At 47.2% G+C, this 27907-nt stretch overlaps 1 protein-coding gene across 1 annotated transcript in view; it reads right to left on the reverse strand.

Annotated features, from left to right (window-relative positions):
* LOC144114405 (protein FAM13A) overlaps positions 1-27907 on the reverse strand; it is a 49605-nt gene that overhangs the window by 12680 nt on the left and 9018 nt on the right. Inside the window, 14 exon segments of the mRNA XM_077648127.1 lie at positions 873-935; positions 1499-1555; positions 1673-1763; positions 2474-2687; positions 3885-4064; positions 5938-6140; positions 7538-7590; positions 8555-8676; positions 9106-9286; positions 9910-10093; positions 10395-10604; positions 14515-14698; positions 16173-16292; positions 18158-18445. Coding sequence (XP_077504253.1) covers positions 873-935; positions 1499-1555; positions 1673-1763; positions 2474-2687; positions 3885-4064; positions 5938-6140; positions 7538-7590; positions 8555-8676; positions 9106-9286; positions 9910-10093; positions 10395-10604; positions 14515-14698; positions 16173-16232 — 1802 coding nt within the window. The 5' untranslated portion in view covers positions 16233-16292; positions 18158-18445.

Genomic DNA, 27907 nt, shown 5'->3' on the forward strand with positions numbered 1-27907 from the left:
CACATTATGTAGTTCCCCACGAGATGGCATGACAGCGCATGCGCAGCTCAAAGCAATAAACACACAACAATCTCGAAGCCAGCAGTCAGATACAAATAGAAATAAAAGGCGAAAAAAAAGGCACCCTTGCATGCAGCCCAGCTGACTAGCGGCACACCAAACAGCAAGAGGTTTGGTAGTTTCGGATTCCGGTGTACGCACAACTGTTCGTCCCGCAAAGTGACCGCCAGAACAAGCGAGCCGGGTAAACAGCATGAAATTCGTCCCCTTGCCCCTCACACCTTTCGCAGCTGCACACAGCGACGCGGCCATGCCTATCTACCCGCGTAAAATATGCGAGTAAAAGTTTTTTTTTCTTTCAAGCCCAAGTAATAAATTGAGGGTGTGCAAATTAAGCGAGTAATTATGGTACTATGCCCCCCCCCCCCCCCCCTTTCTTTACGTTTTCACAGACCAGATTTTAAAATATCCAAATTTCGTCACAAAAAGCTGTACAGATAAGCAGCAACAGAAATGGACAGTGCTTTTTGGGTTTCACTGTGCAAATTTTCAACTTAACCAATATTTTGACGCATATATACAAGTCCGGGCTAATAAGAGCTTACTGTAGCATTCATCAATAAGAGATGGAAACATAAAAACAGCATGATAAGCTATCCAAACTTGGTCCGGATTGTGTTTACCATGGCATACTGCTGTAGAGTTGTACTCAGCTTTGTGCACAAAAACAGCAGCAGAGCTAGCATCTCCATGTCCAATAGCTGTCCATACCACCAACATGCACGCACAATACTAAAGCTGAGGAAAGGCAACCAGCAACCTCTATAGCGGAGGGCAAGCTACTCAACAAATGTATTCATAGGTACACTTACGATTTGAGGAACTCATCTTGCTCAACAGGAGGAGATGGCGGCAGGTTTGGATCCAAGTGAAGGCTACAAAGTGCGAAAAAGAAAAGCATACATTTCAGCACTCCACTTTCCGTCTAAACACAATTAACTACGCCTACAAATAAAGCTCAATGATTCCCAGCTGAGATATTTTATTTTCATCATTGCTGTTTCATAAGCTACCAGCCCACCACCTCTGAAAAGGCTTAGTATATAAAGGAAACATCTATAGGTAACTGAATATACTCCAACTAGAATGCTTACTTGTGCAGAATGCCAAGATTGCAATTTCATAGAGCCACAGTGGAAAGCACAAAAGCCAAGAAAATGCATAGTGCAACCAAGAAGCTAACTTCTATAACAGATGACTGCTATGCCAATAATATTTCACAATTTACACCACATTTATTCAGTGTGGATTACAATCAACAAATAAGGAATAACTATAGAAAACAGACTAGAAAGGCAACTTATGAAACTATGTTCCAACAACATAGACGAAAAGCGAGAGTGGACAATTTGTAGGCATGGTTCTAGCGCACAGCAGCAAACAATATATACATAAGTATCTATGAGCTACCGCAATTAACCAGAGTTGTTTCACTCACCTTCTATGAGACAGGTAGCTCCTGTAAGCACTGGGCGACAGGGGTGCCTCGTAAGAACTGGAACACACAGAAACATCACTCAGTGTCAGGTTCAATACCAACAGCCACAATTCTAGCGAGAACAACTCATTAAAGAAGGTGAAAAAAAAAGCAGCAAAAATGCTGAGAACTTACTTTGCTTTCTGAAGATACGGCATCACTGGCTCTTCATCAGCGAGGGCCTGAACCATGGGCCAGCTAAACCGATGTTCCGAGAGAACAGGTTCTGCAACAGTACCATGTGCCGACAGTCAAACAAAACACTGGCGCAAAGAAAGACAGAAAGATAAAACAGTGAAAGCAGAGGTAAAGAAAGATTGGGAGCAAAACCAAGTACATGAAAAGGAACTTGCTGTCAAACAGCTTCACACAAAGGTATAATCAGCAACGGTGGCTTTTCAACAAATGCCCTAAGAGGGCAAACTAAATTCTGGTAGTGCTTTTTTGGTGGCAAGTCATGTGCTCATGAGTCGACAGCAGACAATCAAAAACAAACAAATCGAAACCTGCGCATAATATGCGCCCTCCAAAACCCAACAAGTAAGCGCAAGGAACCACTGCACCAGCTTCCTACTACTGCTCAAGAGAACGCTCAGGCTGTGTGTACTGCAGGCAGTACTTCAGGCGTTTTGAGACCACTTGATAAGTGACTGCAACTGTTACCAAGCTGTGCAGTGGCACTCCTTTTAAGATGCTGACACTCTAAAGATGCCTTGCAGCAATGAGAAATACTATCACACAACTTATACCAGCAAGAACCCAAAAGGAGTTTCATTGAATGGCTTAGTAACTGTTACAGTTGCATGCAAAGTACTACTGGAACATTTAAAATTACCATATCCTCCAGCCTATAGAATGTTCACTACTTATCATACAAGGCTGCTGCACCATCAGGTGAACACATCACAATCAGAAACTCATCCTTGGGGAGCTGACCTTCCTCACGAAAGCTGTTCAGGTCCAGCGGTGGGATGCTGTCTTTGCTGATAGTGCTGGGCGTGTTGGGCACAGAGCCATCTACTTCCTCTGGGCTACCACCAGCCTCACGGCCATCACAAGGTGGACCACAGGGCTCTTCGACATCCACCATGGGCCGGTCTGAGGAAGCCTCGTCAGGTGCAGCCTGGTACTGGACATCCTGCAAGTGCAGCTGCGCCCACACAAACACAGCCCATTACTTTACAGTTATCGCAGCAAAGAAGAACAAAATATGCAGCAGACAGCACACCAGAGGGTTTTCAGTCAATTCCAGCACAATCCAGCAATTTACAATCCAGCACAATTCTGTCCAATTTGGATACAACTGTGGCAGCCAATATAACATACAGTAAAACATTGATAATTCAAATTCGGCTAATTTGAAATCCTGGAAAACAGGATGATCGAAATATACGTGAAGCCGACCTATTTGTGGGGTCAAAGGTAGTTTGGAGGAGCAGCGTGTAATATGCACCCCATGCCGGTGCCCATTCCCAGTAGGACACGTGACGCTCCATGTGTCAAAAAAAGTCGTTAATTCGCATGCAAATCGGTTCCACTAAAAAAAATTGGAATTGCGTGCAGTTTACCAAGCTCGCTCGAGCTGGCGGTCACTTCCTCAGATAAGCCGTAGATAGGGCAAGAGCAAACTTTCGATTTACTTCTGACAATCTCTGGGGCTTGCACCGTGCCGGAATCCAAAACTAAGAGACTCTGGCATTTTGTGATCACATCATTAAGCGTTTACTACTCCGAGTTGTGCATGCTCCACGATGGCACCCTGCAAGAATCTACAAAACAAGTGCAGCAGCGGGAAAAAGCAGGAGTTGGGGAGTCAACTTCTTTTAGCCGGCATGGGCTACGAGACGGAGGGTTGACACTGATGCAGTAATATACGGTAATCGCAAAGCCCGTCCAATAAAGGTCACGCGTTTCTGCCACAATTCTTTTTTTTTCCTGGGTCCCATTTGTTGTGTGTTCGAAAGCCTGGCTAATTTGAATATTTTTCACAGCCCCAATGACTTCGAATCAACAAGGTTTTACTGTAGTTCACTGCAGGAATGAGTGAGCAGAACATGGGCCTCTGACAATTCAACATTTAGACATGTCAGCTGCTAAAAAAGGTAGTTATTTAACTATGCTGGTTTCAAATTTGTAAAAAGAATGTGAATACTTTATGGTTCTACAGAATGAATAAAAGGGTTAAAAAAATTTAATATGAGAAACATTACAGATCCTTACATAAAGCTTACTCCCCTGCTTATGACCAAGCAGCTTAAAGAAAGCAGGACAGTTCCGAGACAACTGCATTATGGCAAATCATTTGAAGTGGTGGCAAAAACCAAGAAATGCTCTCTCGATCACGAACCGGGTTGGGTCGTTCCACATTCCGGCAGGCCTCACGCCACTCCTGCGAGTTGTCTGGGCGGGGGCTGGAGGGAGTCTCAATTTCGCGCCTCTTGGGTTGCGGTGGGTGTGGACTCAAGTCGCGACTTGCATCGTCCCCAGAAGTCCCGTTCCTGCCGCTGCCACCTCCAGGCGCCATCTGCTGCCAGAAACAGGGTGCACTCGTTACAAACCTCACACAGGTATACTCCAGGACATAACGTAATTTCTAGACACAAAGACTACATCATCACCTTCTACACAAGCTGAAGGTCACACTTACAGGATAGTCTTTTAAATCACGCAAGACAACTACTCAGAAAAATTTGACTACCTACCCTAGTAAACTACATTTTTCATAGGTTCTATTCTCTGCTGAAGGAAAAAAAATACTTGGGAGGCCTTCTTACCCACATTCTTACAGAAGAAAATGTGACAGCATTTAGGTTGCCTGCTATGGTGTCTACAATCAGTGTCTAATGTACTTCTTGCCAAATGTACTTCTTTCCTGCCAAAACACCGGTCCGAACCAGTTACATTGTCCTTATATGGTTTGCATGAGTCATCACCCTCTAGACTGTTGGAGTACCTTCCACTGGATTATCACATGAGATTACACTAACCAGACCCACTAATCCACCTTAACCTGCCCATTAATCCACCTTAATCCATTTTCTGAGGTGGGCCTCCTTCCTAAATTTTGGAGGTACTTTGGAATTTTTTTGGGGGGTGGGCTAACTTCCAATTCTGGGGGTCCTCAGATTATCAAATTTGGTGGTGATCAATGATTGGTCCACTGGTGGCCACTCAATCGCATTCATAGATCGCAGCGAGTACTCATACCACTACTGATGCAGTAGTGCAGCAATTAAGTGATGAACCATTGCCCCAGCAGGTGCCTTTTTCAAACGCAGCCATCGGTGGGGCTTGTGTGGCCCAGGCTGCTCTTCCTGAGCTTTCATACCAAGTACCATGGTGGGCAGGTGGCAACTGCACTGAATTTGGCAACGACAGGCATTTGCTCACAATCCAGTGGGCAGGTTGTGATGGCATTGCAAGGTCACGTGACCTCTCTTAACCAATCAGGGCATTTCGTGACAGAGAAGCCAGAAATGTTTGTGAGACTAGACCAAATGCTATTGCATTAAAAAAATAAGGTTAAGCAGATGTTGCTTTCCTATGCAGCATCGGTGCATCTGCACATGCCTACAACTCATGGGTCAACAAAAATTAGATGCAATAAGCAGGTTCCAGCCGAGCCAGGCTCTCCACTAAATAGTCACAACAAAAGACTGCTGCCTTAACACTGGTGTTTGAAAGACAATGAAGAGATGCTTCAGCTCTTATTACTGCTACTGAGGGTAGCCCTATCTACACCTAAGACTTGCTATACAAGGCTGTATGGAAATTCAACTAGCTTACACTGGGTGCACTGAACATGCACAAAATACAACAAAAAGGAAATGAGAAAGGACAATGCCACTATATAATAAGCAAGTTTCTCGGCAACGTAATCCTGCATGTATATATGGTAAGACTGACCACATAGGCAAAAGTCAACAAGCTCATCAAAGCATAATTTTCAGAACGGTAGGGTTCCCTTCTCCCTCTCACACTATCTCACTAACAAATTCAAGCTGGCCCACCATGCATCAGAATAAATCAACTAGCTCAGCAATACACACAGCTCTGTGCATCAACCTATATTTTTCATAAAACCACTTTAGTCCTGTGCAACGAAAATATGAGAAAAAAAAAAAACTCTGAGTCTTTTAATGCTATCCCAGCACAGGAGCACCTAGTGTAAGTTTTAATACCTAAGTGCCATGCTACCGCAGACATCATAAGCTCATGTGAACATTACGTGGAATACTGGTGCAAATAAATGGGACCCAGGAAAAATGCACAACAGGAGCACTTCTTGTGTCCCACTTGTTTCAACTATAGTTAATGTGTTAATTAACAATTACCCAACTAGTCCAACTTCATGCACAAGACCATGTTCAGTGCATCCACAGTGCATCCACAGTGCTCACCGAGGAATACCCTTGCACTGCTTCTAATGTGGTCACTTCCTCATGGCTGCTGCACCGACGAGACGCCAACTCAGGCTCCACGCGAAGGCCAGCAGCTGGCCTCTCCTCTGAGCTCGAGCGAGGGGCTGGAGTGTCTTCACCAGAGATCCTGCGCTCCTTGCGCTTACAGCTGCGACTTGGTAAAGCGGTTCCATTTGAGTTGCCTGCACACACAGCAACACAGAATTTTGGACAGTGAAATTACAGCTGAATTACAACAATACACCCACGCATCACAGAGTTGAGTTCTCAAAGTAACCCTAATTATCAAGGTGATCAGCTTAATCATAAACTAGCTCCTGCTGCAATTTACCCAAAATGTGGCGACTTCCTTGTTATTACACTATATTCCAAGCCTACATCACAAACAATGAATTTCAACTCAAAATACAAGGCATCCACTTCAGCTTGTAACAGGAGCATTAATTAGCACTTCGGAAGCTATAGAAATTTCAGTATACATGGTGAGCGTAGCATAAATGGGACAAAATTACAACAGCCTTGAAGCACTTTCAGTTGCAAGAGGTAACTTGACTGGGCTAGTCGGCACATTTCGCAGGAAAAGGTACAGTGCGAAAGCAGACAGGACGAAAGGAGCGGACAGACAATGGCACAGCGCCTTAGTCTGTCCGCTCCTTTTGTCCCGTCTATTTTTGCACTGTACTTTCTGTTGGACCTAAACACTTCCTTTTACATTAGCCCAAAAGAAATTATCCCCTACCAGATGCATTTTTGAAAGCCCTGTATAATAGGTGGCATCATACTAGCCTACTATAGCCTAACATTTTGCTAAGCAGTCTATAGTGCCTCTTGCTTTTCTCCTCCTCCCATGTTTCCATGCAAGCCCACAGCAGAGGGCTACACACCAGGCAGACTTTATTATGTCCACCCTTCTTTTATACATATGCAGTTTCCAAGTAAAGCGCACTCTTCTTGATACCTCTCCCTTTCACTCTTGTGCATTTATCTTTCTGCTCATCTCAGCCCAGGTTGTTTGCTAACACTAACTACCAGTCAGCAATACTCGAGTTATTTACCCGAGAAGTGCTTTGGCCACTGGCCAAGCTATGCCACATTTATGGCAAGGAGGAGATATAACTGCCTGGTCATTCTGTGGGCCCATATTTTGGCCTAGAAACTTACTGCCACATCCAGTATGGCAACATCCCTTGTTTACTGCTTGTGACACTCAAACAAGAGTAGCTCAGGGCCCCTCAAAATATCAGTTGTACGCAAAGTGACATACTAGCAAAGAACTCTCAAGAGCTAATGAAGCCGCACCCTGCCACAATGCCTATTTGCCTGTTGCTAAGCCAAAGTTTGCGGGTGCAACCTTGGCTGAAGAAGCTCCCCCCTTCCCACCACTACGATATGTTCCTTAGGCACTTAAAGCCATTAACCACTAATAAAGCCCTCATGAAATGCACTCCATTTGCTTACTTTAATCCTCACTATTTTTACTGGCTAGACAACTGATTACCAACCTCCCAATGCTTTGAAGAGGCAATACCTACAAGTTCTGCACAATCATGCCACGCAGAACGCTTAATCAGCAACTCACCTTCCTTGGCCACCCTGTACATGATGGCTTGGTTGCAGCGATCATCAATCAAACTGAAAAAAAAAAAATAATAAATGGCCAAAATGAGGAAAGTGCCTATGAGCCAAAGCAAAAGCAAAGCAACGAATGCGGTACTTAAAATTCAACATTGCGGGCAGTGCCTGTAAAGAGAGGAATGCATTGGAAACACTTTCGTTTTGGTAATGGTGGTAATGCTGAGGAGCACTGATAATGTTTGCAACTGCTCCGCCTTTGTCTCATGGTCTGAACAAAATAATCCTACCATTGCCCCTGAAGGCCAGTATCCTCCAAGAATTTGAAAGTAACCCTGCAGCCATGCACCTCCAAGTTCATGGACCTTCAGGGAACACCATGCGAATGATGCTGTCAGTGGCACATTCCACTTCCTCAGAATGTGCAGAATTGTCTAATGCTCGTTGCGAGAACATATTGTACATTGCCCACAAAGCACAGCTCAAACCAATACATGATGCTGCACGACAGTTCTTATGCAGCAATGGAGGCATGGCCATGCAGGCATGTAGGTGGAGTTTGTGCACAGCTAATAAAAGAGAATGGCCTTCTCTCATGGTGCATCACGTGTCACAGAAGTGTTTGCTTTTAAACAGAGGCAGCTGAAGCAACAGGAAGTGGTGTGATACAAGCGGCTTTGTGAAATTCTCATGTTTTGGAACTGTCCCCGATTCCAGGCACAACCAAGCTTCTTGCACAATGTAATCTGCTGCTGTGCTGCCAGCGACTCCTCTGGGAGCGGGGAGCCACTAGAATCTTGAGTCTTCTTGTTCAGTTTAACGAAGTCTCAATTTGTCCACGAGAGCCCCAAATTGGACATGTTTTAGTGCTGACATGAAGTCAGAATTAAAATTATAAAGTTCATTCTTTGTGCAGCTGCATGCAACAACATGGTGGAAACTGTACGCATGTCTCAACTTGTGTGACGCCTGTTGCTGCTATAGTTGCAGCAACATGCTAGTCAGCTGTAGTATACAAACTCACCTGTCAATCATGAGCGTTGGCACCTCATTAAGCGTATCCTGCTTCAGCGCCAGCATGGCTTCATCCAATGGAGGGATGACAACAGTGAGAGGTTGCATAGACGCAACACTTATGCCTGTGATCTACAATATGAATGAAAAAGAAAAACATGCTCTTGTTTCAATTTAACCTTCTCTGAAGCACTTCTACGGGAAACCAAAATGAGCTACTTGGAAAGGGCTTCATTTTTTTTTTTTTAAACACTCCAAACAGGTGCAGAGCATGTACACACCCACACGTTAGCTCCTGTGCCTCCAAGTTACTACTGCATAAAAGCATTCAGTATACAGCTCACTGTTGCAGCATCAGCTTTAACTAGGGCTGTATCACACATATTAAGAGCATTCCTGAGTATTCCCCTGTCAAAGACATGCAGCAATAACAAGTTTTCAATTAAACAAAACTGCCACCCGATTTGAATCGATCAAATGCCTTGAAAGCAAGTGATACAGAATTCTGAGTCACCAGCTTTAAAAGAGGCAGTAAAACTGTGGTGATCAAAGCCAACTTACCACCCTTCCGCTGCATTTGTTGCTGGTGCTGCTGCCGCCATTCTGAATGCTCATGGCAGCATCAGTTGTGCATGAGAGCTCTGCATCGCCTTCAAAGATGGAGTTGTAGTGGTCAATGAAGTATGTCACCACCTGGTTAGTGACCGCTTGTTCTTTCAAGCCCTGCAGGTCTTCACTGAACCTGGAGAGCAGCAAGAAAAAATGCAGGAAACATGAGCATTTCACTCACAGCAGCGATCAAGCTGCTTCAGTGTCTGCTTGTTCAAAACGAGGCAGTCTGGATTACCTAGAATCCCTGAGTGGTGCATTGTATATGACTACTTAGCCATTATTCAGTGCCTACATGGCATTCTTTTCAGTTCATTAAAAGAAAGTACTGCAATAACCAAAGCTTCAAATGGCACAGGTGGCTTTACATTAAGTCAAACACCGAAATGTATCAATACAAACGGTCACAATACATTAGCGTTCCACCACAGAAATTAAGTCAGATGAATAAAATGTTGCAACAGCCTCCAGCACAACAGCAGAAAAGAATCTGATGCTTCCAACCTTGCATACTTCTTTGATAAAAAAGAACAACAGGAATGTGGAACAGGTGGGAAGTGAAAAGAGGTCATCTGAGCAACCATTTTTTGGATGTCTGCTCCTCTCAAATGGGTGCCTTTCCAGTGAATACTGCTGCTCACAGTTAGCAAACCAGCCTTTCTGCACAGATTGTGCCCCAATGTAAAAAATAAAAGAAAAAGAAGTCTAAGCCCACAATGAGTCAAGAAGGTGCTCACATCTGAAAATATGACCCACCTGAAGATGTTAGGTCCAAAGACGATGCCCAGGGCACTGGGGGTCATGCGTGTGTGCTCCTCCAGCAGAGCCACCCGGCTCAGGAAGTGACAGAGATACTTGAGCACAGCAAAGTTGCTCGGGGGGAGCTGCTCCACCAGGTACTTGAGGCGCCGTGTGCACTCTTCCTTGTCGTGTACAGTGGCTGCACAAACAAAAAGTGCCAATTTTGAACACAGGGCCCCAAATTCATGACTGGTAAGCTAAAATTTATGGCATGTAAATTACCAACTGTAGGCATGGCTCGAATGAGAACAGTGCAAAAATATCAATGAGCCCCCTCACCTTTTTTCCTTTTAATTCCTACTTCAATGACTGGATTTTGCAAGTTCAATAAAAAGGCATACTAGCTGACAAATGAATTTTTGTAGCAGGTCTTATCGACTTCCAATCACACCAGTGACAATCGTATCAAATACTGTCTGAAAACTTCCATGGGAGCTTACCCTGGATGGCGTTCAGGAATGCCTGGTGCAACTCCATGGGCACCAGAGGCTCAGGCAGCTCACGAAAGAGCAGCTTAAGCAGTGCAGCAGCTGCTGCTACATCCCCTTCAGCCTCCAGGGGCGCATCACCGGACTGGTCAAAGCTCCAGCGCAGCTTCTCAACCAAGCGCGCATTTCCGCTCACCCTGAAGAGGCCCTCCTGGCCCATGCCTGCAACCAAGCCTCAACCTCAGCTCACACAATAAACAGCCACTTGTGTAGTCACTGCACGTGCTCCTGCACTTGCCAAGCCCCTTCTCCCCTGAAAACACTCAAATGAGAGTGCAACTAGGTACAACTAACTGAGTGCAACTGTGAGACTCCTAACCAAGTGCAAGGCGACACTCAGGCAGTGGGATTGAGGCTGTAATGAGGTAGGAGCCTCAATCCTATTGCCCACATGCAAATTAACACACAAATAATATTTCTTCCCTTACTGAAGCCACAAGAAAGACGAGCAGTCATTCTAGGCCAAAAAAATTTGCGACTTCCTCATATCCCAGGAGGACATGTTAGAGAACAGCTCCTATGCTCCACTTTATAAGTTCCTTGTAGCACTATAGAAGCTAGAGACCTCCTCAGCCTATCACGAGAGTATATTCAACATGCTCCTCCATGCCTCGTCTGCTTATAGTTTGCTCACGGAGTATGCAGATATTTACTTCTTTATGTATTTACAACATACATGCTAGCCTCATTTGAGGCCGTGGCAGGTTTGGTACATAGTATAGCACAAAACGAACAAGTACAAAATAGTGAAAACAGGAAAAAAAAATCTCAAGAACCCAACTGTTAATAAAAACATCGAACAGTGGTTTGAAAGTAGCGAACAAAAAAGAAGAAACTGAAAACAGCTAGACAAGATCGTACAAATTCAAGCTGAAGCAATTTACGAGCAAATCAATTGGTTGGAAAAGAGTATAAATAGACGCTGTCTATGTTACCGCACACTGAAAGAACATTAAGCAGTTGTAGAATAGTGCATGCATGCTCATGCACACTAAATGCAGCATTATGCAGGACGTAGACTGTTTACTGTTTGTCACATATACAACTGGAGATGTAACAATAACTTCTGGTTATCCCATCTGGTCATTAGAATGGAAACCATTTTTGTCAACAAACCCATGCTCCTCTTTAGGGCTTAGAGCGGCAGAATCATCACTCTAAATAAAACAGTAAAGTAAATTTATCGCTCATGGATTTTTCTGTAGGTGAGATGAGACAAAACGAAAGCACAATGCCCCATTTATGAACAGTGAGCATACTGAAAAACCTAGTAACAAAGATGAATTCACTCCGAAGCGAGGGGTCCTGCTTCGAAGCGTACTTCCATGTTGGAAAAACTGTTTTGGCGTACCCAATTCATGCACACTAAACTCTGTAAATAGCGTACATAACACGAGTGTACATTATGGCTCAATTTGAAACAACGTTTAACGCATGCACACTTTAAAGCAGATTATCTCATATGCCCATTTTATACTGGCATTACATTTCGCAGCTTCAGCATGTTGCCTCTGCACTCATCACAGCCTTGGTAATGCTGCAAGTAACTACAGAGATGGGATGGAGTTGAAGTGCCACCTTTCAAAAGAAGACAAATTACTCATAAGACGAACACCTGTGTCATCATAGCACGGCCTTTACGTCCTCACTGACACACCTAGTTTCAGCAGTTTTTAGAAATGCGAGAAATCAGCAAAGCATACACACAACCAAGATATATACCACAATCAATATTTATAACTTTCTAGACCCGCATCATGAAGCTAACTATGTATGTTGCTACCATATTTTGCTACGATATGCTCGGAAGATATCCTCTGCTACTGTTAGTTACAATCCTTGATTGTAACTGTTACAGTCCACAGGTTCAAATAATTCAGCTATTAAGAAACAAGACAAAATAAAATAGGCATCAATCTAATGGAACACACCCCAATACTAAGCAGTAAGCTTTTGAACTTGGGCTGGCAATATATAACTGATATACTTATTAAGCCACAAGCAAGCTCAGTGACCACTTCAATGTGTACGACAGCAATTGCGCTCCTATATACATCTGCCAGGACACACTGAAGAGGGCCTAGCTGTCCCCATTTCAGCCACTAAATGTCGTTGCACAACAAATATATGAGACCTAAAAAGGCTCTCAATTATTCACTGTGGATGTGGCACTCAGTGCAGCCGGTGTGTATAGAGAGTGCAATAAGCTAACAAAAAGTGCTAAACTAGAGGGGATATTTAAGCCCTGCCTAAAAGGTATGATGCAATACAGTCGAACCCGCTTATAACGAACATGAGCGTCACGCGGCGTCCGTTTGTTATATCCCGAAGTTCGTAGTAAGTGGACCACAGCTTTAAAGACAGTTGCTTGTCAAAACACAAAATTTTTTCTTTGCGAAAAAGTCCGTGATGGACGTCTGTTTTTGCAGCGCAGATCTGATGAGGGAGGTTTTCAGTTTATTTAAAGCAGAAGCGTGCTCTTCGCCGAGGCCCTTGGCATAGACAAGTTGTCTGAGGCTCTCTATGTAGGCCATTGCTACAGGCGCGCTTACGGGTGCTGGCTCCGAAGTTTCATCTTCGTCTGATTCCTCAGCGTCCCTCTCGTCCCGCACTTCAGAAACGATACCCTCGTCTGTGCACGGTTCCGCGGTGTCGGCGCCGTCATCGACAGAAATAAAATCCATTCCAACCAATGTCATGACCCCCCATGTCGGAGTCGACGACGCGCTGCCACAAATCGCCGCCGGGCTGGTCATCTTGCATCAGACACTATGTCGACGAAGCCGGCCTTGCGGAAGCAGTTCCGCACGCAAGTGGCCGCCACCTCCGCCCAGGCCGCTTTCATCATCTCTACCACTGAATAAAATGGAAATGGGCACGGTGTTCCCGTCCACCATCCCAAATTACAACCAGGGCCCAAGATTTGAACGAAGCCAACGAAATGTCCGCACCGCAACAAGAGTGACAAAAGCGCGCGACAGGGTAGACTTGTAACGTGCACAAGCGGCAATCAAGCAAAATATATAGACGCACAGCGCCAGCGGAGAGACCAATGAGGGGCGCCCGTGAGCGTCAGTGCAGCCACCTCTTGGCTCCCACGGAAGGCTTACTTCACGGAGCATGGCCTCCAAGATCGAGATCAGCCGACGTGGCGGCGCGGTTGATCGTGGAGGCCACGCATGTATTTGCAAGAGAGAGAGGAGAGGGGAGCGGAGTTGCGAGGAGGGGCGAACTTGGGAGGGGCGAACTTGGAAGGCGCGTCAGTGGGGAATGGGTAGCATGCTCGAGAGCAGCACGAAACGGGGCAGGCAGTTCGCCTGCGATGAGACTCCTGAAAACATACCGTGCGCCGGGCGCACAAAGGGGTCCGAGGCAGGTTATCTCGCATCGTGGCACCGGGTTTACACCGTCCATTCGCTGTAACCGATCAGCACGGCTTAATGACGTTCGCTATACATGTGATTTTGTGCCATTGAAATAATGTATATTTTGACGGTCGTGCGGGTCTCGTTCGTTATAAGCGAAAGTTCGTCTTAATTGGGGCCGTTATATGTGGGCTCGACTGTATTGCGTTAATTGGTTAATGTCACATATATACAGAATTGGTTATTTTCCACTTCACATTTACAGATCGCTGGAAGTGCTCATACCACTCCTGGCACAGTGGTGCAACGGTTAAGCGATGCCCCACTGCCCTGGAAGGTGGCTGTTTCAAATGCAGTCACCAGGAGGGCTTATGAGACCCAGGTTACGCTTCCCGAGCAACTTCTATGGATTTCTCTGTGGACTTTTCACTCATGTCAACGATGCCAGATTTTCCACTGAATGGGGCCCTTAACGCTATCGCATTAAAATGAGAGTGTGCGGCCTTCAGTTGTGGGATACAGATACAAAAGTGCTCAAAAACATGCAAGTGGCTCATGTACGGTCACGCCTTTCATCAAAAACCATTGCCAAGTAAAAATTTTAATAGCACACCATCACACAGTGCTGTATACACCAAAGACCACATTCTCCTAATGCAAACCAGCAAGATAAACAATGAAAAGAAGGAAACAAAACTGCTCCACACCTGTGTTTTCAATGTACTGGCACAGGCGAACAACTACAAATGGCACTGAGCCCTTCTGTGCAAGGGAGTCAAGGGGTGCACCAAAGATGCGCAATGCCAAAGCGCCAGATTTGCGACGGGCAAGCGGCGAGCCAAGCAGCTTGCGCACCCGTTCCATGCGGCTCTCCCCGCACACCTCCAGGTTCTGCAATGAGCAACCAGGTATTCATGAGGGAAGCTGAGGGACACTCCGCATTTTTCAAATCTTAGTTAGAGCTCTGTTTTGACAACAGAATAAAGAGCATCACACTTAGAAGCCAAATGCACAAAGTTCAAAGGGAAAAACAGAGGATAACAACAATTAGGCAACAGTTAGAATATTTACTTGCAAACAAAGGTACTTTTTTTCACAAAATTAAAATTTAGGGGCGGGGGGGATGCATCCATTAGCAAAAATCTATCTTAACAACAAAATATACTGGAGCATTTATCTGCCAACGTGCCCAGTAAAAAATTCATTGGAGGCACTTAGACATCTCTTAACTGCGGGAAGGCAAAAGTCGTTTGCGACTCATTGCACTGATTTGAATTTGAGAGGTGACGTCACGCTGCGCATGCGCAGTTGGTGCTTGGCGGCGGATCACACCACCTGCAACAGTGGGCAGTTAGCTCACAGTCCAGTTGGCAGGTTGCGATCATGTGACTTTGTCACGTGACCTAGGATGTAAGGGACGGACAAGGTCGGGTGACCTAAAATGTAACGGACGGACAAGGTCATGTGACCTAAGATGTAACGGACGGACAAGGTCACGTGACCTAAAATTTAGCGGACAGAAAAGGTCACATGGCCTAAAATGTAACGGGCGGGCACGAGTATGAGCCATTAAAGGCTATGGCCTTAATATGGTATTTGCTTTGCAACTGGTGCTGCTGCAGCTTTTAGAGAATGTCTTGTACAAAGCTGAACACCAATAACGAACTAGGAAAAAGTATGCAAAATGAGGAGAGCAGTAAGCTTTTCCCAAGAGAGCACCAAAACAATCAGCAACACATCATTTTCCTCTGTATGCTTTAAGCAGACATGGCCATTCCATATTTATTCATATATCAGTGCACCGCTTAAACCCAGAGGCACTAGCTTTCCTAAAACCGAAATTTCAAATTATGATACACAGCCCAGCGCAAGCTGTAAAATCAAACCTAAGCAAGTTTAAGATGCATGCCTTTCAATGTTGCCCTCACATAAAATACACTTCCAACGATTTGAAAGAGTTTACAGTGCAAGCATATGACACACAATGGCGCCAGACTACCTCAGAAAGCATGGGATTGATAAGAAAAGTGTATGCTCCAGCACAAAGTCGTACCGAATGGACATTTAAGATAAAACTGTGTGAATTGGCTTCTTCTCAATTCTGCCCACTGGGCGCTTAATAAACATGCGGCCTGTGCTGTGGCATATATCGTGGTTCTTTACAAAACAGTAAAAGTTTATAGTAGTAAGCAGCAGCAGTCCTGCCTTGTGCGTACCTTTCCTGGCCTCGTTCAATTGCACTGTTTTTAATTTTTTAACATCCAAAATTTAGGATGGCCTTTAAGGTGGCTGAACCAATTCACCCCTGGAAATACTGCTTTCTTTAAAACAAACTTGGCCAGCGCATTCACACATATAGCCTTACCTGATTAGCCGAGGTCATTTCAGCAACTGTGACGTCTGTGCAAAAGGTGGGTTTGCGCATCCTCAAGCTGTGACGTTACAATCGCAGGCCAGCCTGGCAGTCGCCGTCCACTGCACCTGACTTTTAGGAGAAAAAAATAACAAAGAAAGAGTCCAGGTGAAGCTACAAAAATCACAAATGATGCTCTTGGAAGCCTACAAACATGTTAGGTAAACAACTAGCAATTGGTATATATTACTGAAGCACAGCCACGAAGCCCGCTATTTCCAGCCCTTATGCCCGCAAAAAGATAGCACAAAAATTGGCAGACAAACAAAACACAACAGCATGACTTCCGCACCAAGTTTTTATATAGACACAGAAGGGAATGATCTATTACTCGGTTTCCAGATCCTGGAACTGCTATACCAAATATGTGAGGACGTCTTCTTGTGACCTCAGTTTGGCAACCACCACAATGACTACTACTAAACGCGGTGCTAAGCCACATGAAGGCAGGCAGGAAAAAAACGTGATGCAAGGGCAGCTGACAAGTAAGGTCGTATTCATCGGCACAATTCACTTCAATGGGAAGCCAGCTCAATCTGGCAAGGTTCCAGTCTGACAGCCAATGAAAAACAGAGCGTTTAGGCTCTCCTTCTTGCCAAATTGGAGAGGGAGAAACCTGGGTGCTGTTCATTCCAAAGCATGTGCATGGGCATTTAAGTTAATGTGGAAGGCACTAGCATCAGCAAGTGTGCACGGCACGAACTGACACCCCGTTACACAGTTTCTAGAATAAGTATTGCATTCAGAACCAAAATTTGGGGGAACACGGTGTCTTACTACCATTACTTTTAAAAGGCTGTTTGAAGCCTTCACGAGCTGTCACTAGTGACAAAAGTCTACTAAAATACGACAGGTCTGCATGACAAGCCAGTTCACAACCAAAAATGGTTGAAAACATCTTTACTATTCAAAATTATATTCATAAACCCATGACAAAAAAGAACTACAATAAGAATGATCATGAATTACATGTAAACGCTCAAATATAATGAGCATGACAAAGCAGCAGCCCCTTACCAATAGCATCTGTCAATACTTCATCTTTCAAAACTGCCACAGCTTGCATACTATGTCCTTTCTTCTGTGCACCAGAAAGCTTCCATGCAAGAAATACTATCAGTTTTCTTTTTTGTAACCCCATGCCATGTGCTTGGGCCAGTATAAACTGCTCCTGCTCCTCCATAGCAGCTTCCACTAAATTGTTCAGTTGATGGTTTCATTATAAAACTTGCTTTTTCGATAGCCGTGATGCTGGAAGTTGCTTTGGTTTCTGTAATTTAAAAAAATTGGCACAAAGAGGAAGGAGAAATAAAGATGACTTCCACATCACAGGCACACTTTATGCAATGTTTCCTCAAATCTGTGGAATGTTGACCACACGCAGTACTCTTATGCATGCTGATGAATTTGGGCACCGAACCTGACAGTACTTGAAAACTGCCCAGTGAAATATACGAAAAAAAAAGAGGACGGAATTACAAGTTAAGAAGTGTAACTACAAGAAGCAAATAATGCGGTACTACCTCAGGATACACACTTGACCTGGTGATCCTGCAAGATCTCCACAAAACCCAGTTCCACAAATACTAAAAAAGTTTTCACGAATCCTTACACTTTAGTCACCTCCTGCCATACCTCCTCCGCTCTCCAGTTCTGTGCTTAAATTGTACAACTTGGAAACATAGAATGGCAATCATTATCTTTTTTTAACATTTCCACATCTAAAGCACCAGAAGAAGCACTCTGTCACTTGTATATTTAATACAAAAATTTCAGCATAAACACATGGGACCTGTAAAACAACCAATTTACCAATACATCCACATCACCAACGAAGAAGGGGTGAACGATACATGTTTGTTGCTGGCCCCTCCTACACCGCACAAACATGTATATGTTCGTGCATGCTAAGGGATTATGTAAGAACATATACTCACGGGTTTGCGTGACGATGCTACTATGACGAAGTGATGAATAACTGATCACAGGAACACAACACACTTGGTGAAGCACAATAGATGAGTGAGTTACATGGCAACACTGAGACGGCACAAGTAGTTCCCTTCTATGGCTGCTTGAGAAACCGGCAAGAGACCAACCGCAGTGACAGCATTCGTGTCACGGTGACTGCTGGTTTAAACCCTAGCGGCTCCTGAGGGCCTGCACTGTTCACGCCTTGCACGCCGTCACCTAGACAAGACAGCACTTAGGCACACCGGGTTCTCCTGCATCAATGGAAAGAAAAGGAAAGAAATACCAATTAATGCCAGATGAACGATTAAGCAACTGCATTGCACCTGTGGCTTAAATGGCCCACTAAAACGGGGCCCTCAAGCACCCTCCGATGTGCCAAGTCAAAAATACACACTTGCAGAGCAATGTTATGCCCACTGATATGGTGCAAAGTTGCATCAAGTTACACGGTTCAACACAAGGCATAAAAGGACACTGAGGACAACTGCATCCACTTATTGTTCTTGGTAAAAAATTGAAAATTGTTTTTTTGTGGAAAGGAAATGGCGTAGTATCTGTCTCACATCTGGGGGAACAGGAATGCCCAGTAAGGGAAGGGATAAAGAAGGGAGTGAAAGAATAAATAAAGGAAGATAGAGGTGCCGTAGTGGAGGGCTCCGGAATAATTTCGACCACCCTGGGGATCTTTAACGTGCACTGACATCGCACAGCACATGGGTGCCTTTGCGTTTCGCCTCCATTGAAACACGGCCGCCGCGGTCGGGTTCCAACCCGGGTACTCCGCATCAGTAGCCGAGCGCCCTAACAACTGAGCCACCGCGATTGATTCTCTGACTTTTTCTGGATGTGGCGCCGTTTGCCCAGCAGCAAAAGACACATTATCGCCGAGGTATTTGTATTTAAACGTCTTCCCAACAGCCAATTCAAACTCGTAATGGCCTTACCGAAAAAGACTGGCTGCCAGCGTTTTGAACCGAATAGCGTAGCCACTGGAATCCGCGTCAAAAAATTGGCATCAACGCACACATTTTACTTGCTAAATCGGCCAGTGATGGTGACACCTGTATGTTGTTAGGTTGGTTTTGTCTTTTCTAGCTCATAAAAGCTCCATTTTCTCTTTGCAATTAGAACGCGGTACCCCATTAGTTACAAGCTAACTTCTATTTATACTCAGTGTCCCCCTTCAGGACTCATGAACGAAGTGCAAAGTAAAGTAATTTATTTGCTTCTTACAGCGGTTTGCAGTCTGAGATATGTGCTGTCGTACAGCAACCGCTCGCGTGACGTCAGAGGCCACTGCACCGGTGCCTTGCCTGGTTCCCACAGGCGGTTACCGGCCGCCGTCAAAGTGGATGGGTAATTGCTTCCGCAGGGGCGAGTCGTGAAGAAACGACGATAAGAATTAAAATTTAAAGAAACTGCGAAATCTTAATGTTATAAATTTGTCCGGTTTTGTTGCACATTTTAAAAGAAAATCTTCGGGACTACACCGCTCATAACGGGCGTCACAGAGTCCAAGGCATTTCCACCCTAGCATGTCTATCGTTGTCAACAAAGAGGTGCCATCTTTGCCAAATGTTGCCAGGCTGCATTAACCCTTTAACCACCGGTCCCGAGCTGTAATCGCCATGGGAGATAGTACCATTATCGGCAATGACAAGTCGCACTCGTCCGGCCTGATTTTGCGCTGCTCCCACCGCCAAAGACGAGTTATGCTGGGCAACTGCGTAGCTTGCAATTTTCAACACTAGAGGACGGTAGCTATCCATGAAAACCGCGTATTGTGAGGTTGAAAACACGTCATTTCATAATGGAAGACCGTGCTGGCTAGCCTGACCCCAGAGCCCAAGTTCTGCCGATGAAGTGGGCTGACGAAGTCATCGAGGGCTTGTACTCTCCACCACTTAATGCAATCTCTTGTGAACACCCGCCACAGTGGCTCAGTGGTTAGAGCGCTCGGCTACTGACCAGGAAAACCTGTATTCGAACCCGGCCGCGGCGGCCACGTTCCGATGGAGGCGAAACGCAAAATGCGCACGTGTGCAGTGCGTTGCCACTGCATGATCGCCAGGTGGTCAAAACTATTCCGGTGCTCTCCACTACAGCACCTTTCTCCCTTTCTTCTTTCGCTCCCTCCTTTGTCCCTTCCCTTACGGCGCGGTTGTGTCGTCCACCGAGATGCGAGACAGTTACTACGCCATTTCCTTTCCTCAAAAAGCACTAATTTCAGCGCACAGCGGTAAACGGAGCGTGAAAGTGTGTCTAAACCAAGCGAAATGAACTCATTCAGAGCGAGTTCATTCCGCAGTGATCGAGTGTTACTGAAGTTTTCCGCCTGACACTGCACGAATCACACTATAAGGGAGGGCAGCAAATTTGCAGGGCTTCTCCCCGATTCCCCCCCCCCCCCCCGCCCCCTTTTTGCAGATTAGCGTCACCCTTGCAGAAGGAACGATTTCATGGCCGCTCCTATTTCCCTCCATGCATGCATGCACTTGGCCATGACTAGACAAATACGCGTTGCCGTCAAGGAAAAAATCGAAGAACTTGTTCATAACACCCGTGTTCCGAAAACTTTTGCGACCATCTTCACCGACACCACCAGCGAACGTACAGAACTGGAATCATTTACCAGCACGCGGTGGCGGCACAGCGGTGCACGAAAACCCGGCGCTCGATCGCCACGTCAGTTCCCTTTGATCAAGGTCAGCCACTCAAAGTCAATCGAGCCATTTATGGCCCAAGCAAAGAGCTCCAATTTCCCCTTTGGTTAAAACCCGCCATGGGCGCATAAAAGAGCGCCCAATGCGAACCCCCGCGAAGATGAGTGCGTCAAAGACAAGCCCGAAAGATCTCGCCGTTAGGCAACCAGCAAACCGATCATAATCCGCCGGCTGTTCGCAAACCCCGCGCACGTCGCCAGCAAGCACGCGTCTCCGGCGGAGAAAGCGTATGTGCGCGGGGGGGAGAGTTATTGTGAACAAAGAGGCAGGCACCCGCGCTGCCAGCGAGGGGACTACGCAGCAGCCGCCGTCCCATCGTACGTGGCGCAGGCAACCAAGCCATCAAAGTTCCGGCTGGACGCTCATAACGCGATTACAGCCGGCCTCTCAAAGGTCCTCACAGCAACTGTTTTGTTTGTTTGTTTGTTTGTTTGAAAATATCATTCCTGCGCCATGTGAAAAGCGGCGCATTTGGCTCGGCGCTAAGATGAACTCGCGAATGCCCGAGCCCTGGGCGCAAAAGCATGCTCGAGGTGTAAAAGGCGCCGCTCTGGGATACCGCTCTTCTCCTCGTCAGAATGCCCTTATTAGCTTAGCTTTTGCAGCTACGTACACTTTCCGAGAGTGCCTGACAAAGCACGTGGCCTCGGGCCTCTCCAGATAAAATTTCTGGCTACGTGCCTAACATCGAGGCATGCACATTGTTGCATGGTGAGGCATTGAGCTCTGGGGTGGGAAATATACATCCACGTAAATAACCGCGAAATACTGCCCGAGGTAGGTCGCTTTAGTAGTGAGCCTGTTTTTTTGACTGAGGAGTATTCAGCAAAGCAGGGATGGTGCGAGAGAGAAGAAAATAAATATTTCGTGCAAATGAATATTACGCGTAAGTAGTCGCCACAGCGTACTCCCCTCAGAATGAGCGCGGTAAGTTAACGACGAGCGGCGCGAAATGGCCGCCAGGGCGAAGTAGAGGCTCATGAAAGCCGGCCCCGCATCGAAGTTACACGAAGGACTGCTGCTTGTAGTGGGCGTAAACAGCAAGGAACAAACAGCCACAGTCCTCGGCACACGCCCCGGACGCGCGCGCCGGAGGGGATCGATCTCGGGCGGCTGGCGCTGGTGATATAAGCCCTGCGCCAGTCGGGCAGTAGTAGTACTACAGCTACCCGGGCAGCAACAATGCAGCGGGCACGCAACAGCGAGCAGCCGCCGGCGACAGCCGCTGGCTCCGGCGGGCGCCGGTCCCACGAGACGCAGAGCCAGTCAGCCGCGAGCTCCCGCCTGCCAGGACGCACTGCCGAACCTTCCAGAAGGCTGCCGGTACGTGCGAGCGTATACCTGCTTCAAGTCGCTGCGCACCGACACAGCAAAAGCGCTGGCTCTGCTACGAAAAAGTTGAATGTTGCCGATCTTTTTTAGAAATGTATGTATCCCCCCGAAGATGAGAATGCGCAACACTGCTGTCCAGTCCAGCAACGTCCTTCAGTCCAGCATCGTTCCTTCGAGCGGTTCGCGCCAGAGGCACAACGGGCAGAATTCGCCCGGCTGCCCTAGGGTGCTTCAATGAATCTTCCTTTAGTAACGTTGTATCAAGGCAGCCTGGGCTCTGTAGCGGGCAGCGCTTGGCTAGCACTAAGCACGCAACCGAAGGACGGCACGACGAGATAACTATAACGCCCTAAAATGGCGTCAAAATGAATCGGAGCGAGACTTCAAGAACAGGCGTGGAAAGGCGCGAACGCTTCAACGTACAGGGAAGTGTTCACGACGCGCGCGCGAGAAACTTGGCGAGGAGCCATACTCTCACAGAAAACACGTTCAAACGAAGCAGGCTAACCTAGCAACCCAAACAACTAGATCCGTTCTCGCGACGTCGACGACGGATATCCGGAACTACATCACGCTGACATGGCAGCTGGATACAGCCAGTCGTCGATACCACAAAAGTTGACGAGGCAACGACGACGCGAGTAAAGCAAAGCTGCCAAGTAACAGCAGTAACCTCGGCCCCCAAACGCATTTGAGCTCGCCGCGCGCACGTCACCAAAATACAGACAGGCGAAGGAAGCCTATCGAAATGTCCCTCCTTCTCCCACAATGAATCTCAGGCAGCATTTTGCGTGTCGTAAACCTCAAAGCTATCTTCTGTTTGTTAAAGGCGTGCATATCTTGACACACTGCAGACGTCAGCCGACGACAGCGGGCAATACCTATTCACCCGAATGGGTGAGCGCACCTCGTGAAGTTACAGCCGCGGCCGCTCGTTCAGAATGATTGATCGCGCAGTCGTGCCGCTGTTACTTGCGCTCTACTAAGTAAACTAGCAACCGTGCACTCGGCGCCTCCCGCTGACTCATCGCACCGACGCGCGCGCGCGCACACACGGCTACCGACAGCCAGCGAGCGGTCCAGGATGCGAAACAGAGCGCCTCGTTTAGGCTGCGAGCGCCGTTTCAACGATTGAGGGGGAGAAGCGCAGCACCAGCAGCAAGAACGCGTGAATGGCGCCAGCTGCAGCAAATGAACATGGGCAACAAAAGCGTAGACTCGTTTACGAGTGGGTTCTGTTTTGCTTTCCCTCAAGAGAAAGGAAAAAAGGGGCTTTTTTCGTACCGACGCGCTATTTATTACATGGAGTTTCTTTGCCCTTTCTTTTACAGATAGTAAGAAAAAAAAAATCAGGCGCCTGCCATTAGGTTTCGACGAGTGAACAGCACCAGCTGGTTTGCGGAATGATTAACACAATTATCACAAACACAAATAGCCGCAGTAACCCATGTATGATTGGGAAGGTTCGTGGCTGAGGAAGGACTCAGCATAACGGTCCAGGTTAGAGCCTCCGGTTCGCATTCGGTTGCCCAAGTTGGCCTTCGCCGGAGGGTGGAGACGACAAAGGCAGAGTGGCCCCGAGCAGGTAGCTTTGTACATATGCGTATAGACCGTTTACAGCGCGCAGTTCTTCCGTTTGAGACCAGATGGCGCCACAGACGCGCTCGGAACACGGCGCCATTACGGGCCTCGTAAGTCGCCGGAGTGTACGCCTCGATGCAGTAATGGAAATATCGCGGGTGGCTGCCGAAGTGTTCTTTCTGCGAAGATGGGGAAAGGCAGAGGAAATACGTGCTTTATTGTGGATTGCAAGAATTGCGACAGAGAGTTAAAGGTGCAGGATGTGATCGTTTACGAGCCTCACGGAACCGAACTGCACAAGGAAGTACTGCCCCTGTTCGCGCCCGTTTGCCATGCATCATTTCCGAACGGGCGAACGCGACAAACACGTCCGCCAGTGCTAGATGGCCAATATAGAAAGAAAGGTTACGATCTTGGAAAATCTGCGAGGGTAAGTGTGCAACATTGCTTCATGATCAAAGTGTTCCGCCACCGAAACCGTCACTTCGTGCTTTCAGTTGCTGTGCAGTTGCGCCTACGTGTGTAGTGAGGCCCCATTGCTCGTAAGTTAAGGTGTTCGGCAATTGTAGTAACAGCAGTGCCGGAGGCCAGATCAGGTACGGAAAAGAAGGACGACTTATGCTCCTACATGCCGCTACTGTAGATCGTGCGCTGCACAGCCGTACGAACGGACAACGCTTACCGTCCGTGTATTGTTTGCCTTCTTGGTGCTACTCTTGAACTTCGCTCCAAGTAGAGCGCTTTTCGTGGACCAGATTCGGAATACAGCATTTGCGTTACGGCTGCTGGGCTGGATGATTGCCACTTCCTCGCGGTCCATGCGAGACAGCCATTAAAAGTTACCCCGCAGGCCAGCGCTCAGAGAGAAGCTGATTACTTACCACCAACGAGACCTCGAGCATTTGCATGTCCGCATATCGAGAGTGGAGCGTACCGCAATTTCATATGTGAGACTGACATAATTATGAACTTCGTGTAGTGTGAATGCGTTGCTGTGCGCGTTATAACAATTATATCGCGGAATCCTTCGAAACGATTGCGCGCCAGATTGTGAAGGCTGCTTGATGAATGGTACTGCTATACATGGTAGTTAACATTTGTGTGTCTATTTATTTTTGTCACCTTTGTGTGCTTAACAAACCAATAGAAAATATTTTCGGTTTCCTAAGCACCGTTAACAGGTTGCAAACAAATGCGTACGATGTGCATGCGAGCGTTTTAGAGCGGTGTCTGCGTGCAAGTACAGAATACTACAACGACCTGCGCTGCCGCAGAAGCATTAAACCTTGCCGTTTAAGATAATAACAATAAAAAACATTCAGCAAAGCCTTCTGCGGACGCAAAGACAAGTATCAGGAAATCCATCCATTGGCTGGCTATGAAACCGGACACCGTTTTCAAGGCCACAAGAGATCAAATTAGAGTTCTCACGTGCCCCTCGAATCTTTGGCCAAACCATACTGTCTCCTTCCCACTATTTTACAACCGTATCAGCCGAAACACAGCCTGTTGGAACCGAACCATCAGACGCGGCAGCCGTCGCGACGAGGCGCGCTCGGAGCAGTCAGGAGGCGTGCAATGGCGGCGTGCTCACGTGACCAAAGATGGCAGCCCCCATGATACGGCGCTGTAAAGCGTCTATAGCTGTCTCTTTGCTACAGAATGCAGGCGGGACCACGACGATGACGACGACGCGAAAACGGGGGAACTGGGCTAATAGAACTAGCCCTGAACAAAAAAAAAAGATGAGAGTCAGAAATTAGAACCCGGAGCCCACTGTCACCTCACCATTTATAAGCGTCTCCCGAAAAGTAAGACCAATTCTACGCAAGTTACGACACCCGTTATGGAAGCCAGCAGTTACGGCATTGCCTTTAGTTTCACGTAGTACGCTTGACGACCTTCTTTCCCAATTACTGCCATCCGGCAGGAAACATACAGCGACTCTGATTAGCAGGACATCAAAATGGAAAACAACGCGACAGAAGCATGACACCGGCCGCCCTCAATACGCTTCGGTGTGTGTGAATGCCAAATGCGGCGATAAACAATGTTTTCAAGCCACGGTGGCTACGACGGCGCTCCATCAGAACCGGAGCCACAAACAAAGACACACAGGACGTCACCCCCCCACGCGTCCGCCCCGGTCGGTGGTGCGCGCGCGGAAGTCCGGTCCCCCTCCCAAACAAGAGATCCGCGCGTCTCCGTTTCGTCCTTGCTTCGCCGCCCCAAAACGTTCTCTGCTCCGGGCGCGAAGCGAGGGGTCGTCTTGTCAGACAAGTTGCGCCATTTTTTTTTTCTTTTTCCCAGCCGCCTATTACGGGAGGGAGCGGGGCAAAGACACGTAAACACGCTGACAAAACGGGGTCGAGGCCTTTCTTTACCCGCGCGATACACGCTCCTCGTATGCAATTCTCACTTTCTTCCTCTCCCTCCCCCACACGCCGGCGAGAAAAGGAAGGACGTCAATGTAGCGTCGACGCCCGCGGAACCAGCCTACCCGCGGTGCGCACGGCTTCATAAACCATCGGTCGCGCAGAGCAGAACAATGCGCTTCTTTCTTTTCTTTTTACAACACAGGCACCCATGGTGTACACACACGCACACATACGTTCATGTCAGCATCTTTCCAACGCAGCTGAAACGGAGAGGGGAACGGTCTTGTGGCCAAGCAATCAGAAAAAAAAAAGGGGGGGGGGGGGGGGGAAATGACAGCAGGAGGAGGACTGGCTGCACCGAGAGGCCGCCGCTCTTCCTGAAAGCGATGAATAGACACTACTTCCTTGCGCGATCACAACACGGCTTTGTCGATCTGAAGGGCAGCGTATTGGGCGGCGGCGCCGCCCGATTTAGAGCGTAGGCGCGAAGCGCGGTTACGATCCGGCCGTGGAAGGAAACAAAGAAGTAAACAAGTCGCCCCGAAATGTTGCGGCCTTTTCTTTTGCATTTTTGCGTGCACAGTGTTTTTGCGGGGTGAAGCAGCGAGAAGTGGCAAAACCGGCTGTCGCTCACAGGCTCAAAACTTTCCGTGCACTTCTTGTCGGGCACACCACCCTCGATCAACACTCACTGTGTTTCAACTGCAGAGCAGACGTCAAATCATTAATTCAGAGAGTGCATCAATAATGACTTCGACTGGCGCTGCTTATTTATTCACATGTTCGTTTATTTATTTATTTCCGAGTTTTTGTATGCCGCTCTCTGGTCCCAGTTCAGGCCGCTTCGGTGGTGACTCACAGCTCGCGAGTTAAGAACTATAGTTCTCGACTTCTTCGGCATTGTAGATGTGCACACCTTCAACCGGGAGCATTTCAAACCGGAACTTTGAACACTGTTCGGCTGCTGCGGGCGCCCCTGATTTACAGATCCATTACGGCGTGTGAAAAAAAAAAAAAAGTGAAGTAAGGGACCACACCCGTTCTGTATACCATCCCCTCTGGAAAAATGATTCGCCAATGTTTTTCATCTCAGGGCATGCCATGAAGCAGGCCCAGAGAAGAGTAAGCCGGAATTTTTTTTTTTTTCATTCCTGCAGCCTTCACGGAGCTATGACAATTTTCCTACTTTTTTTTTTAAGGACATCGCTGAGCACAGCAAACTGAAAACGTCAACGTGCGACAACACATCCCGGAATAACTGTCATTCCTACAGCATTAAGACATTCCTGAATAAAGCAACCTTTAATCGCTTTCGAGGCATAAGAGGCCCGTAGGCACAAAGAAAAACGGTAGCTTCAGGGAGGACGCGGCGTCATCGCGTACGCACTTCTGACGGACGGAAGAAACGACCAACGCCCGCACCTGTCTGTCTGTTGTTGCCAGGTAGAAAGAAAAGGAAAGTGCACAGGCCTGCTCACTGGCTCAAGCCGATCCACAATCGCTACCACGTGCAGATAGTAGGAGAGTTGAAACGGGGGTTAGAAAGACAGGATAGTAAAGACGCGCTAAAGACAAGGCCGATCCCGAAGGCAGTGCAATACCGGGCCAACCGGTGGCGGGAGTGAAGCATCCTTCAAACTCTCCGCCACATTTCCAAAAATAAGTCCAATTGGACCCGTAACAGATAATCTACGGGGTC

Source organism: Amblyomma americanum, chromosome 1 (genome assembly GCF_052857255.1).
Source record: "Amblyomma americanum isolate KBUSLIRL-KWMA chromosome 1, ASM5285725v1, whole genome shotgun sequence".
NCBI lineage: Eukaryota > Metazoa > Arthropoda > Arachnida > Ixodida > Ixodidae > Amblyomma > Amblyomma americanum.